This window comes from Macaca mulatta, chromosome 5 (genome assembly GCF_049350105.2).
Source record: "Macaca mulatta isolate MMU2019108-1 chromosome 5, T2T-MMU8v2.0, whole genome shotgun sequence".
NCBI lineage: Eukaryota > Metazoa > Chordata > Mammalia > Primates > Cercopithecidae > Macaca > Macaca mulatta.
The window spans coordinates 158,883,314-158,899,128 of NC_133410.1; the positions used below are offsets into that span (position 1 = coordinate 158,883,314).

General features: G+C 33.0%; 1 protein-coding gene and 1 pseudogene across 6 annotated transcripts in view; both read right to left on the reverse strand.

Annotated features, from left to right (window-relative positions):
• Positions 1 to 15,815, reverse strand: part of LRBA (LPS responsive beige-like anchor protein) — a 766,998-nt gene that overhangs the window by 32,496 nt on the left and 718,687 nt on the right. For all 6 annotated transcript variants that reach the window (XM_028848808.2, XM_028848811.2, XM_028848807.2 and 3 more), the window contains 2 exons: positions 11,156 to 11,311; positions 3,986 to 4,153 (listed from right to left, as the gene is read on the reverse strand). In XM_028848808.2, the coding sequence (XP_028704641.1) occupies positions 3,986 to 4,153; positions 11,156 to 11,311 (324 nt within the window). The remainder of the gene's footprint in view (positions 1 to 3,985; positions 4,154 to 11,155; positions 11,312 to 15,815) is intronic.
• LOC114678625 (U2 spliceosomal RNA) lies at positions 750 to 879 on the reverse strand (annotated as a pseudogene).

Consider the following 15,815-nt stretch of genomic DNA (forward strand, 5'->3'; position numbering starts at 1 on the left):
GAACAGAATCTTGTTGTTATGAAGAAAAGTTGTTTTTTTTTTTTTTTTCAGTAGACGCCAATCTCATAAAGGAAAAAGCTGACATAGATTAGCATGTCTGATTGCAATGAGGAAAAGAAAAAAAATGCCACCTTTCAATCAAATGAAAACCAGAATGTGAGAATGGAAAATGCGAGTATTACTGAAATACTACACACACAAATCTATGCAACACCCTCACAGTCAGCAACCATTTGCTTCTGAAGCTGATCGAATGTGGCTTTAAAAGATATTATTCAGATATCTAAAAATACCTAGTAAACATGTAATTTTTAAAATCCAAGTTTATGAATATAAAATAGTGAATAAATAATAACTGTTTTGTATATATTCATCTTGCTTATATAAATAAGATCGTATGAAAGTTTAAAGTATTTATTCATCAATGGAATGCACTAGGGAACATTTTCTCCAAAATTTGAAAATGTGTAGTCTGGAGAGCATTATTCTGAAGGCCAAATAACTATCTCAGGAAAAGAACTTTGGTGACAAGGCTCAGTCCTAAAACACAGAGTACTAGGACAAGGAGAGAGAGATGCCATGCTTTCATGTACAAAACATCTTTCAGTGAAATATTCTTGGTTAATTTCATTTTTTAAATCCCTAATTAAATGGAATCCTATATTAATTTTTCTTCTCATTGAGAAAACTGCATTTTACAGGAGATAACTATTACAAAACAATAGAGTCAAAGATGAAGAACTATCTGGTATACAGGAAAATAAGCCTTTTGCTATGTAGTATAGGCAGGTTTCGTAAAACATTTACACTTTTTAAAGCCCCAAATTGTAGTATTTATAGGTTTTACACTTGATCTTAGCCAAAAGGCCAAGAAGTGATGTATTTATAGGTTTTATCCAGCTTTACCTAGCCCGATTTTGCCAAAGCAGTATGTATATTAATATTAGATAATATATTTTTTAAACATTATCATACAGCTATCAACTTTACATATAACATCAATATTAGATTTGGAAAAAACAGTGTATGTAGGCTTATGACCCTAGAAAGTAACATGACTACCTATTCTTATTATTTTTTAAATAAAAAAACTCTGAAATAGACCTATAAAATGCAGAAAAAGCAATAACCTGGTTTTCTTTTATGTATTTTCCCTTCAAGAAAGAAAAAGTCTACAATAAAAAATGTAAAGTTGAGGTATTAATGTGCATTTATAGAACATATTGCAATTATATGTATATACACGCTTCACCACTTCTTAAAGGTCATTTACATTGTATCTAAGAGGTACAATATAGGAATACGCATAACCTGAAACCCTTCATCTGAAAAGCTCTGACTTCAGCAGCTGCATCGTGGAACCATCAATGAGCCAGAGGCTTATAAAATCCGAACCAGCTTGCGTGAAACTGTTTGAAACAGTTTATACACGGTAACAATGTCTTTGTTTTTGTCATTTTCTTTTGAAAGGCGCAGACTGCATTTTCCATTTTTCTATTCTAATGCGTGTAAATTCTCATTATAAGAAAAAGTGCCTATTTGTCTTTCTCCTGGATTCATCTTTCAAAGCTGAAGCAAAATTAAATCGGGGCATCAGACATTATACAGGGGCTTGAAAGGATAAGGTTCACTTTGAGAAAGGTAATTTAATTCAGTCATGATACATTACAATTTTCTAAAATTTTTATTAGATGTGCTGTTATATTATTCTTTTATTGTTTTTCTTTTCATTGCTAGCATTACTAGGAGGTAATGTCCACCATACTGCAGACAATGAGAGGGTACAGATGAAGTACACTATGAAAAATATAACATTATAATATTTACTCTAATGCCAACGAGATGGTGTTTTGTGGTGATTTATTTGCTCTAATCATCCTGTGCTTCTGATAACACCTTAACTCAGTTCTGTTGTTGCTTTCATTTTACAGACAAGACAGAAGGACCACAGCAATGCTTGGAACTTAGATTTTTTTTTTTACTACAAACCCCAGGATTTGTTCAGTCCTACTTAATTCATTTTTTAAAGGTCATGCATGTAAAAACAATCTCTAGGTTGAGTTACAAAGTATTTAAACATATGAAAATATATTTAAATGAATACATACATCATGATATATATCATACTTTCTTCCTTCTCGAAAAGCTGAAAATTCGTAACTTTAAGGTATACTTAAATTTCTGAAATGCAACAGCAATTACATACAAGTGTAGCTAATAAGTCTTTTAGCTGCTTCTTAGAATACACATTGGTAATGACGGTGTATAACATACAGAACATGATTAAGTAAAATAAAACAAGAAACCAAGAACACAAATATCTATGTGTGTTTAGATTTCTATATGTGCATGAAATATCTTACATTTTTAAGGCAAGGAAAAGTTCTTAAATATTTTGAGATAAATAGCAAAATGGTAGATTTATTATCTATTTTAAATCTACATTTGCCTGAGATGAGTGAATCTCGGTAACTGGATTTACAGAAACAGGAAAAAAGAAATTGAAAGTAGTCACTTATTCTAAGAGGCCAGAAAGGAAGAAGGACCAGAATATTGTGTTCATGATGAAAAGAACATGGTACTTTTCAAAAGAATATGAAAAACAAAATCCCTGAAATTTACATCTTTATAATTTCTATTGTAATCATATAGAGATGTTTGTATAAATGTGAAATGCATGTACACCTACTCCCTGACATATACAGACACTACAATTTGATCACAAAGTCTGTATTATCAATAGCATCACAGCCTTAAAATTATTTCTCATATCCTATTTGCGTAGGAAATTATCCCTTTTTTGATTAAAATAGGAAATATCTATTAGATGTTCATTGAATAAGAACTGTGTTTACTACATCAAAGTCTATAATGTACATAATAAGAAACAGCTTTGAAAAATACTTCACATATACTTCTTTTAACACTATACTAGCATTTGACTAAATGTTTTGAAAAAAAGGTTCATTTTCATACAAATATTATACATTTAAGCAAAGCTTTGAGAAGTCAATCCAAAATATGATGGCCTTAAACATATTTAGGCCATTTCACAATCCGGGGTGGAGTGACAGAGCAAGGACCGAGTATTCAGGTAAAGTCATCAGGAAGAACGTGGTCCTTCCTTAACCAAACACATTGCAACTTGCTTTAAATTAAGAAACTGTAAATATTTAAGAGCAGTTAAAATGCTCTACCTTCTGAAGTAAAAATCTAAAGCTATTCTTGCAGGAATTCTACAGTGTTGTCATAATCATTTTAATTAAATTCTAATTTTTCAGGTGGTCCCTTTAATTGTTTTTTCCTACTTCTTAATGTGTTTTTCTAAAGCCATTTCTTTTCTGCAGCTGTGTGCGATTGGTTTTAATGGTAGCTGCTTCCTTTTTTGCCTTCTGTGAATTACAATTTTAAATGGTTACACATTTTTTGTTTTACTGCCTTCAGCATAGTTTCATAAAGATGTTTAAGGCTGTTGGTGAACATTTTCATTTCCCATCTGAAAAACCAAGAGCCAATTTGAGTATTCCATATTGGCCTTTTATGACCTGTTTTATCTTTTAAATACGTAAATGAAAGCGTAATTTTATAAAGACTAGTTTGTTTCTCTGAAATTATAATTTTTATTTTGTTCTTTTAAAATATGAATTCAATAAACAAGGTAATATGTGATTGCTCTTTTATGCTGTATCTTCATGAATAAAAAACTATTTTATTTGGTGACAGCTATTTCCAATGAACTAGAATTTTTGGATCATGAGAATAGCCTATAATATGAAACATAAGATTTCATGCTTGGATTTTAATTATCAATGGTCACAAAATGTTGATAATGAGGCTATCTGGATCGTTCTTAAATTATAACTAATAAATTAAAAATACTTGATAATCCTGTTTCACTTTTACCATAACAAAAAGGTAACTTTGCTGCAAAATGTTATGCTCTACATTCTTATAAAAGTTTACTTTAAAAATGAATCATACTTACTGCCTGGGTTATCTCCAATCCCACTGCATTTTCCATTCCAATACCACAGCAAAAGAGTTGCATCACGTGACCCTGAGAGAATGTAGCAATTTCCCCCAATATATGAATCAGAACGAGCGAGGCAAGTGACGACATCCCAATGGCCAAACACCACTTGGATCAATTTTCCTGTAATGCAAAACAATTTTCTTTAAAATTGCTATTAAAAAAATAAAAATTCTGGTGAACAGATAACTTGTAAAACAACAAAGCTATATGAACTCTGATTGTCATAGTTCAGATTTTATAATAATTTGACATGGTCCAACCTAACAGTTTTCTTTGCATGCTAACAAGAACAACAAAAAAATAAATTGAAAAGTGCTAACATTTTTGAAAGGCATGTGTTAAAACTATTTCAACAAATAATACTTGAGGACCATGGCACTGTATCATTACAAATGGCTTCTATATATTACAAATGTATCATGTTTACTAATTAAAGCAGGCCCAGGAGAACCCTTTTGGAACCATTTTAACACTTTCTTGGTAACTCTATATGATTCAAAATAAAACTTAGTTGCCTTTCTGTAAAAGTACTTATAATTTAGATGTCACTAATAAAAACCTGTCTCTGAATTACTGAAGATTTAACATATTTCTTGTTTTAAGTGATCTATACAAAGACAATATAAGTCACTTTGGAGAGCTTCTACCTTTTCAAATCAGGCTTATATGGAAATTATGATGAAAGAACTAATATATTGTAATTGCAATTTCAGCCAGGTGATTCTTTGTCTTAATTGTCTGATGAAAATTCCTTGAGGGTGCAATCAAGACGGTAATGATTGGGGACAATGGAGAGAAACCCAGTAAACTTACTATATATCTAAGCCTTCAAACACAGAACAGTTGTTCATGTAAAGGTGTCAGAAAAACAGTAAAGCCCTCACCCTTTAAGAATCTTTGTTTACCAGGTACGGTGGTAATAATTCACACAAACTTGTCTAAAGAATTAAGTATCTATGACAACACCCCCATTCCATCTTTAGAGTTTCCAGCTAACATATTTGCTTTGAAATGTCTACAGAGTCTACAGATGAATGTCATACAATGTCTACCCTTAATATTCAGCATGGCTTTTTTTTAAATAAGTTTTTATATTTTGATTATAATTCCAGCGTTCAAGGAAAAAAAGGCTACTAAGCTGAAAATTAAATATGCCTAAATAGTTTATGTATTTAACCTGGAATACACTGTAAACTTCTTAAATGGTTAAGGTCTCAAGTACTGGCATATCAAGTGTATTTAACTTTCCAAGATAATAAATATAATATTTACATTAAATTTTTAAAATTGTTGATTTTAATAAACCTAAGGCTTATTATGAAGGCTGAAAATTTAGAAATAAAATTCTGAAATATTATCTAAATCAGATGGAAAAGTCAAATATATGTTTTCATTCATGAGTGGCAGTCTTGCATATAGCCTACTTCTAATAAATTTAAAATCAGATTCATTTCAATCTCAAGTTGCAAAACTAATATAGTACTTTTTTTCTCCTGTGATTAAGGGAGAGCAGACTTCAAAGCAAGTGTCTCTAACTGCTAAACGTTCAAGATGTTCACTTTTGAATTTCTTCAACCTTTTAAGTTGAAGAGGTTGAAGAAATTCAACCAAAACATTTCATTAAAAAATAAGCTTATATCAATAAATAAAGAAGAATTCAAGACTTTCAAGAATTTAAAAAAATGAAGAGCAAATTAAATATGAAATATGTAATAATTTTTACTTCATTTCCAATTTACATGACAAACAGAATGTGGAGGTTCAGTGGTAAATTGGCGAGGATCAGAGTACAGGCAGGCCTTACATAGGATAAGACAAAAAAGTTAGGTAGCTGAAAGCAGTCTTATTAATAACTAGAAAAATCAAAGGTTAAATCCATGTATTTTAACTACTGAAAGAAGCTGAATGTATCATATAGTGATGTGATCATAGAGAATATATATGACTTCTGCTTTAGCCTATGCCTAAATGCTGAGAGCACATAAAATATAGGTGTGATTTAAATAGATTACGTACGGGCAGGCTTATTTCAGATTTGAAACCCAACACAGTGGGTTGTAGGAGTGAGGATGAGTGAAATAACTAACCAGGTATTTGAGGTAGACGACACAGAGGAAACCCAGGTGTTCTTCATGCAGCAGGAGGCTTGCAAAGAACAGCTATTCACTTGGTAACTTAATTTCCAACTCATGTGAGGACAAAGGGAAAAAATTTAGCTGTAAAGATGGGATGGATTAAATATAGGGGCAGAATTTTACAAGAGTCACATGTTAATTCTCATGAGTTGAAGTCACTGCTCTGTTTCTCCAATGTCAGTGTAAGGAAACATGCATTCAGTCACGGTGTTTCCTTTTTAAAATTTTTAGTGTTTTGATTGTTTTCCAAAAAGTTATCACAATTAATTTTCATTCAACAAATACCAAGCACCTATTAAGTGCCCAGCATTAGGCCTTCTTACCTGTATACAGTGGTGAACAAACAGACATGGTCCCTGCCCTCATAGCCTTTACAGTCTTGTGGGACAGACAGTCATTAAACCCAAACAGGTATATAATTATGAATAGGGATAAGTATTATAAAAGAAAAGAACAAGGTTGGATTAATGACAATAACGAGAGAACAAATTTACACTGGGTGTCAGGGAAGATCTAAATGAGAGAGTGACATTTAACCAGTTACATCTAAAGGGTTTTATATGTTAACACAAATTAACTTTATTCTTTACAATTTATACTGTGGGCTTAACTCTGGAACACATTATTTTTTTAAGTTTACTTTTTCCTGTTCTGGCAGCCTTCCTCGGCAATATTTGTTATTGCTCGAAGGTTGAGGTTCACTCCTCCTAAATAAATCACAGCATATAAATACCTGCTGCTCTTTTTGGTAAATTATTTTCTGATAATCTCATAAATGTTCCTCAACCTTTATTTTTTGTTTCCTTTAATACCAGTCCACCTCTCCACACACTAATATCAAATATTACCACAAGCACTAGAATATCCCTTTTTTGACAGAACAAATTTTCTAGTTAATGTTTTATTTGACAGCTGTGCTACAAATAAAAAAATTCAAGCTCAGGACTCTGCACCACTGAATCTAAAATGTGGCCTGAAAATAATTCCGACTGCCAGGGGAAGGTTTTATTGTTGCCTCTGCTGTTCTGGTTGTGACCCGAAAACATGATTTACGTTTAAAGAATTTCCTGTTACAACCCATGTTTCTCCTCCCTCCCCGCCAATCTAATAAGGATTTTTTTTTTTTTTTTTTTTTTGGCTTGTGTGCTAAAATATAATTGAATGGAACACTTGTGTTAGCTTTGCCATTATATATTACTGATCATATGATTTTCCCTTGATTCTCTGCTAAACTTAAGAAAAAATATTTAATATTCCTGTTTTCATAAAAACACAGACACATATTTACCCTAACTGAAATTATTTTGAATAAAACTAGCATCAGAGTTTTTATACAAGATATTAAGAAAGACACCAGGACTATCATTTGAGATTTTTTTTCTACAACTTTTCTGGTAAGTATAAATATTTTTATTTCACAAGTCATTGAAATGAAGTTTAAAGCTATTCCTTATTTGTACGTTTTATACAACAAACGCACACAGTTTTAAAGACAGTACATTAGAAGGTATTTTGAAAGAGGGAAAAGAATGACATCAGGTTTATTAAGTCTAATGTAACATGGCAGACATACTAGAAACTTAGTGTTACAAAGTATAGCATTTTCCGAAAAAAATCAGTGACTGACTGGTAACACCTGGATGAGACAACATGGTATGATCACAAAGTGTGCTATATTTAAAATTAAAAGAGCTAGGTCCAAGGCCCACTTCTGTCACTATTAGCTATATAAATTTCAACAAGTTACATAATCTCTCTAAACCTTAGTTTTATCATCTGAAAAATGGGGATAAGACACCTGTCTACTTCACAGGATTATTGTGAGACTGAAACAGTGGTATGTGAAAGAATTTTATAAATTCTATAAAATTGTGTGAATATAGGATTTTAATTATTAGTATTATATGAAAGTGAAGTTAGCTTTACTTTACAAATATTAATATTGTCTTTAAAAAACAATAATACAGAATGTCAACAAACTAAAAACACTCAAATGTCAAAACCAAAGATTGACATGGTTTATGATTCCATTTATATGACATTCTGAAAAAGGCACAACTAAAGATGAGGAATAGATTAGTTGTTGCCAGGAGGTTGAGGGTGGGGTAAAAAGCTGACTTCTAGTAGGTGGCATAGGGTATTTGGGGGTACTCTGCACCTTGATTGTGGTGGTGGTGAATTACTCTATGGTTTTCACTGTAAACCAAAAAGAGTGGTTTACAGTTCTGTTAGTTGTATTTTACAGTATAAAATTCATTTTCATGTTTAAAAATTTATTTTAATCACTTAAAAAATATGTGGAAAAACAATATGAAGTCCAAAAGAATATTTGAGAAAATCTCCAGGAGTTTAAGACCACCCTGGACAACAGAGTGAGACCCCTGTCTCTATAAAAATTAAAAAAAGAAAAAAAAAATAGCATTTTCTTTTTTTGGTGCCTGTGGTCCCACCTACTTGGGAGGCCGACGCAGGAGGATCACCTGAGCCCAGGAGTTTGAGGCTGCAGTGAGCCGTAACGGTGCCACTGTACTCCAACTGTTGCTTACACTGTCTCCAACTGTGTCTTTAAGCAGTAAACAAAGACATGTCCAAGACACCAAGAGGAGTGTTTAGGTTCAATGGTAATCCACCCCATAGACTTAAACATCTAGTAAAAGCCCAAATAATCAGAAAGGCCTGAATGGTGATGTTTTCTTTCCTATACCTACAGAATAAAGATGGAAACTATAAGAAAACCACATCATCAATTCCATATAACAAACAATAAAGATAAAAAAGATGTTCAAGAACAACCTCCTTGAATAACCAAAAATTAAGTGCTCTATAAACTATATGAAAGCAGGAGTATGGACTCAAACATTTTATAAAGATTATTAACAAGACTGAAAGATGATTTACCATAAAGCACTCAAATAACTAGAAGTTTTAATTTAAAAGATTTTTCAATTCCTACAACATTAAATAAAGATATATGTAAGCCTTTGTTTCAGTTGAAATATCTAATTTCACAGTATACAGTCATGAACTTTATAACAGCTTTTTGGTCAACGATGGACCACATATATGATGGTGGTCCCATGATATTATAATGAAGCTGAAAAATTCCTGTCACCTAGTGACATCAGAGCTGTGGTAACATTGTAGTGCAACGCATCACTAACGTTTGTAGTGATGCTGGTATAAAAGGACTTATTGCACTGCCATATAAAGATACAGCACATTAATAAATAACTGTTACTGGTTTATGTACTTATTATCCAATACTTTTTATTGTTAAAGTATCCTCTTTCTACGTATAAAAAGTTGACTCTAAAATAGGCACAGGCAAACCCTTCAGGAGGTATTCCAAAAGGCACTGTTATCATAGGAGATGAAAGCTCCACGCATGTTCTTGCCCCTGAAGACCTTCCAGTGCGACAAGAATGTGGAGGTGGAAGACAGTGATATTGATGATCCTGACCCTATGGAGGCCTAGCCTAATTTATACGTTTTTGTCTTAGTTTTCTAAAAATTTTTTAAAATAGCAAAAAAGCGATACAATAAGGATATATAGAAAATATTTTTGTACAGCTGTACAATGTGTTTTAAGCTATGTGTTATTACAAGAGTTGAAAAGTTTAAAATCATTAAAAAGTTTATAAAGTAAAAAAGTTTCGGTAAGGCAATTATTACTAAAGAAAAAATTCTAAAAACAAATTTAGTGTAGTCTAAGTGTACAGAGTTTTATAAAGTCTACAGTAGTGTACAGTCATGTCCTAGGCCTTCACATGCACTCACCGCTCACTCACTGACACCCTGCGCAACTTCCAGTCCTGCAAGCTCCATTCATGGGAAGTGCCCTACATGGGTATGCCAGTTTTTATCTTTTATTACTATTATTTTTTACTTGCGGAAGACAATGGAATGGTTTTTATCTCTTATACCATATTTTTACCGTACCTTTTCCATTTTTAGATGTGTTTAAACACACAGATACTTACCATTGTGTTACAGTTGCCTACAGTACCCCGTATAGTAGTATGCTGTACAGATTTGCAGCCTAGGAGCAATACGTGACCCCACATAGCCTCGGTGTATTTTGGGATAGCCCGTCTAGTTTTTGTAAGTATACTCTATGATGTTGCACAATGATAAAATCCTCTAACAATGCATTTATCGGAATGTATGCCTGTTGTTAAGAAACACGACTGTGTATCAATTAGCTCTAATGAATTACTATCTCATTTTCATTATTTTAAATATTAAACTATATATTTACTATAACTTTATTTCATCCTCTAACAATTTCTAAAATATTTTAAGGGACACCATTAAATTTCTCAATGTTTCTCAATTTCTTATATGCAAACATTTATAAACATTTACTCAGCCACATCTCCTATCGTAACACTGAGCTCAGCTTGGTTTGTCCCTTAGGGAGATGCATGTAAATGAATACATAGACTTAAAATTTTTATCTTTTAACAAGAGCTCCTGTCACACATAAAATCAATAGTCAGCTACTTTTCTTCATGACGGTGTAGATTTCAGCAAGATTCTATCCAGAATTGGGTGGAGGCAAGATATCTACTGCCAAGAGTTAGACTTAATGAGTCTTTCAAGTAAGAAAAAGAAAATCCTTTAAATAATACAAAAGTGAGAAAATACACTTCCATGTATGTGCACTTGCCATAAGATTATGCATATACTCATGCATGGTATTTACATACCAGGATTTGCCTTCAAAATGAATCATTTATTCTGTAAGCATGAACTTGGGTCACAAACCTACTATAAAAAACTGTCTCTTACAAACAGGCTGAAGCAAATTTAATAGTGGACTATATATAGTAGATTATTATTTGAAGAGGGAAAATAATGCCCTCTTTTCCTTATTTTGTAAATTTTAGGATTTTGTAATTTTTGGAAGGAAGCAGATGAGAATGCATCCTAAGCCTCTCAATGCTACTTATAATAAACTTTAGTTCATTGATAAAATGAAAATTACCTGTGTCTGTAGAATAGACTCTGAAACTCTTATCCCAGAAGCCACAGACGAGAATATAGCGGTTGTCTGAAGTGATGACAAAGCACTGGGAATGCACTTGAATACTTTGGTCTAAAAGGTCAGTGATTTGCCTCCTGTGCATTCCTGTATTGCTGGCTGTAAGAATAGGGAGGAAAAACAACTATTAAACCTACATGGGCAAAGAAATCCTATAGTGAGGGAGAAGAGGAGACACATTCCCAGTTAAGAGTACTTGATCCTTAATTTTAAGTATAATAATTGAAAAACCAAGTAGGAAAACATATCCAATTGCTGGAAAAATGTGGGTAGCTAAATTCAATATCTCAGTTAAAAAGTTTTGCTTAGAGGAAAGAGAGAATAACATACAACAATTTAAAAATAGAACACAATTCACAGAACATGCTTTCTAGCTCTTGGGCAGAACCAAAGTAGATTACAATCTCCAGATTGCATCACAGTTAGGTTTGTGTTCCTGACAATCTCATTACATTTATTGTCATGAGAATGGTTCATGTTGTGACAATCTATTACTTTTAACATTTTGTCACAAGGAAGAGATATTAGGATTTAAATGTCATATATTTGAAATATTGTAGCATCTTGTACTACTTTGGCTTTAACGGGTCTTTAATTTGACTAGATGGGAACTCCCATTTCCCCTGTTTACAACTGCACTTGCATGTAAGGAAAGGGTAGAATGACTGTTTATTAAAGATTCCTGTAATTGAAAAAGTCAAAGCACAGCAGACTGCCACTTTCTTACTCCTTATTTAAGCAATAAAACAAGACAGCCTTGGCAGTGTGTTTTCAAAGTGCTACAGAGCACCTGAGATGGGGTTTGTCACAAAGAAAAAGGTCAGACATAGAGCAACACCGAGCACATGGGAAGAGTAATAATCGTCCAGAAATATACCATCGAGTGTGCCATTATCAGAAACGGAATCTTCACTGAGATGCCTTTTTTGGCATTGAGGCCAACCAAATAGAAAGCTTTGTTTCTAGTGATCTAAGGGTTATTTTACCATCATCTCTCCAGTACAAATAAGGATTCTTATGCTGCTAAAGAAATTTGATTGTACCAGAAATCAAAACAAACAAACTTCTGCATCTGATTATTAAGCTTTTCACCATAATTTTCATTTTTTTGAAAAATCATAGAAAAATATTTATATTCTATTCATTGTATGTAATAACTATGTTAATGTGGGTAGTTTAATAGAAAGCTCAGAAAGTAAAACAGAAGAAAAAAAAAGTGTTCAAAATACTCTCCAGTGCTGTGCTGAGAACCACTGGGGACACAGAGGACTGATGGATCTGCTGCCCTCATGGCACACACAAAATGGCACACATGTACACATACATGTGCAACACTGCAGAAATTCTGCTAATGTCTGTGGACACAACCATTTAAGATTATTGGATAACTGTTTGATAATGGAGTCTTCATATGCTTTTGGAGGATTAATGGGCTAGAAAGCGACAGCAGTAGTAAAAAGGGCAGAATCCTAGTTGGGAATCATTGTTTCCCTCTCCTAACAAAGGGAAGTTGCTGGCAGATGACAAAAGCTTTTATAGATATCAGTGTTATTGTAGAGAGACAGTGTCCACCAACTGCAATCAGGTATCCCATTGCAATGAAGTTTTGTGACACAATTTTTTTTTTTTTAAATTCCAAGAAATCTAGCAATGAAAACAAGGTATGTGGTACTTTCTGCACTGGTTACTGCAGTACTTTATTCCACATGAGAGCTGTAAACATGTTTATTCTTGTCAGTATTTATATGACTTTTGTTCTTATGATAGAAACTTTTGCTGAACTTTCTTGGGGGATTGGGGTGATCTCTTGGGAGGACCTCAACAGATTTGGGCACGTACATAATTTTGAATTGAGTGACTACAAAGTACCCATGGGCAAAGGCTGATGCCCCCTCAGCACACACATGAACTATTTTCTAAGCAAGTGCTTACTTGTAATTTAACATTGCCAAGTCCCCCATCCAGCTAAGGTATATTTATCTAGATAAGCAGTCTTCAAACTAGGATATGCATACCCCTGGAGGTATAACACTTCCTAAGGGATACACAGGTTCAGAAGTTAAAACCAGTAAGTTTCTAATTCCTCAACTTTAATATATTCTACTGCTTGAAATTGATTTGCCTGAGAACTCTCCTGTGAGTTTTCCTTTCTTACCTCTTCTTTCTCATGCCCTTCTTCTACTAGATAAAATAAAGACATATTTCCCTTCCACACAGAATCTTACTATGTGCTGTACCCCAGAGTTTAATTTCTTGTCCTCAATAAAAGGACAATTCAAAATACTGAGGTGATACTGAAAAGTGAATGTGTAAGTATCAAATCATTCTGCAAGTCAGGTGGTTTCCAATTTACTACTTTCAATAAAATGGAATGAGGATCCAATCATGCTGCCAATTGGTAGATCATTAAAAATAAGTTTTAAAGATAGACTGTTAAAATTATAGATAATAATAAACCATAAAAATAACTCTTAGTGATAGATCACTATATGAATTGCCACTAACGCAGAAAGAGTTCAAAGATTTGAGTGGTACAGTTGAAACAAAGCTCTTTTCCGTCTATTTTCTTAAGTGAGTAATACTGCTCAGACGTTCCAGTTATAAAAACAAGACAGACAGACTTGATGATGATGAATTTTCAATAAATGTTCATTTTATATAAATAAACATTTATTAAACTTTATAATTATAATACATTAATATTTGTAATAATCACTTGATACAGATAAGTTTATTTTAAAAGTTGAGCCTTATGGTCATAAGAAATTTTAAAATTTAAATCGAATACATATGCTTAAGTTTGCAAACACATTTTTATGGCTGAAAAGCAAAATGGGGTAATCAATTTTTTTAAAGTTAACATAAAATTATGTGGGGGAAGTAAAATGAAAACATAAAATTCAAGATAAAAAAGTAACAATGTGAAATTTCCATATGTTAATGGGTTTTCAATGTATTTTTTAGAAACAGAAAATACTGAGTATCAATTCACTCTGATATTTAGATTATACTGTACATATTAAAATTTTGTTTACTTATAACATTATAAAATCTTGTTTACTGAGTATCAATTCATGTGTCTTTATTGTAGCATGATTTATAATCCATTGGGTATATACCAAGTAATGGGATCACTGGGTCAAATGGTATTTCTAGTTCTAGATCCTTGAGGAATCGCCACACTGTTTTCCACAATGGTTGAACTAGTTTACAGTCCCACCAACAGTGTAAAAGTGTTCCTATTTCTCCACAGCCTCTCCAGCACCTGTTGTTTCCTGACTTTTTAATGATCGCCATTCTAACTGGTGTGAGATGGTATCTCATTGTGGTTTTGATTTGCATTTCTCTGATGGCCAGTGATGATGAGCATTTTTTCATGTGTCTATTGGCTGCATAAATGTCTTCTTTTGAGAAGTGTCTGTTCATATCCTTCACCCACTTTTTGATGGGGTTTTTTCTTGTAAATTTATTTGAGTTCTTTGTAGATTCTAGATATTAGCCCTTTTCAGATAAGTAGATTGTAAAAATTTTCTCCCATTTTTGTAGGTTGCCTGTTCACGCTGATGTAGTTTCTTTTGCTGTGCAGAAACTCTTTAGTTTAATTAGATCCCATTTGTCAGTTTTGGCTTTTGATGCCATTGCTTTTGGTGTTTTAGACATGGAGTCCTTGCCCATACCTATGTCCTGAATTGTATTGCCTAGGTTTTCTTCTAGGGTTTTATGGTTTTAGGTCTAACATTTCTTGTTTTTGTCAGGTTTGTCAAAGATCAGATGGTTGTAGATGTGTAGTATTATTTCTGAGGCCTCTGTTCTGTTCCATTGGTCTATATCTCTGTTTTGGTACCAGTACCATGCTGTTTTGGTTACTGTAGCCTTATAGTATAGTTCAAAGTCAGGTAGCATGATGCCTCCAGCTTTGTTCTTTTGGCTTACGATTGTCTTGGCAATGCGGGCTCTTTTTTGGTTTCATATGAACTTTAAAGTAGTTTTTTCCAATTCTGTGAAGAAAGTCATTGGTAGTTTGATGGGGATGGCATTGAATCTATAAATTACCTTGGGCAGTATGGCCATTTTCACGATATTGATTTTTTCCTATCCATGAACATGGAATGTTCTTCCATTTGTTTGTGTCCTCTTTTATTTCACTGAGCAGTGGTTTGTAGTTCTCCTTGAAGAGGTCCTTCACATCCCTTGTAAGTTGGATTCCTAGGTATTTTATTCTCTTTGAAGCAATTGTGAATGGGAGTTCACTCATGATTTGGCTCTCTGTTTGTTATTGGTGTATAAGAATGCTTGTGATTTTTGCACATTGATTTTGGAGGATACATGGTGTTAAAGAATTCTTTCAGCAGGTAGAAGTGTAAAGTCTGTTGACTGTTGATCTAGGGCAGGGACAGCAAAACTGGGGCCAAAGGCTGAATCCTGCCCCTGACTGGTTTTGTATATGTAGTTTTATTAGAAAAGAGCTATGTTTATTCATTTGTATTTTATTTATGGTGGCTTTTGTGCTATACTGGTAGAGTTAAGAATAGCTTGAGTTTCCCTTATCTAAAACACTTGGGACCGGAAGTGTTTTAGATTTCAGATTATTTTTTTTTTTCAG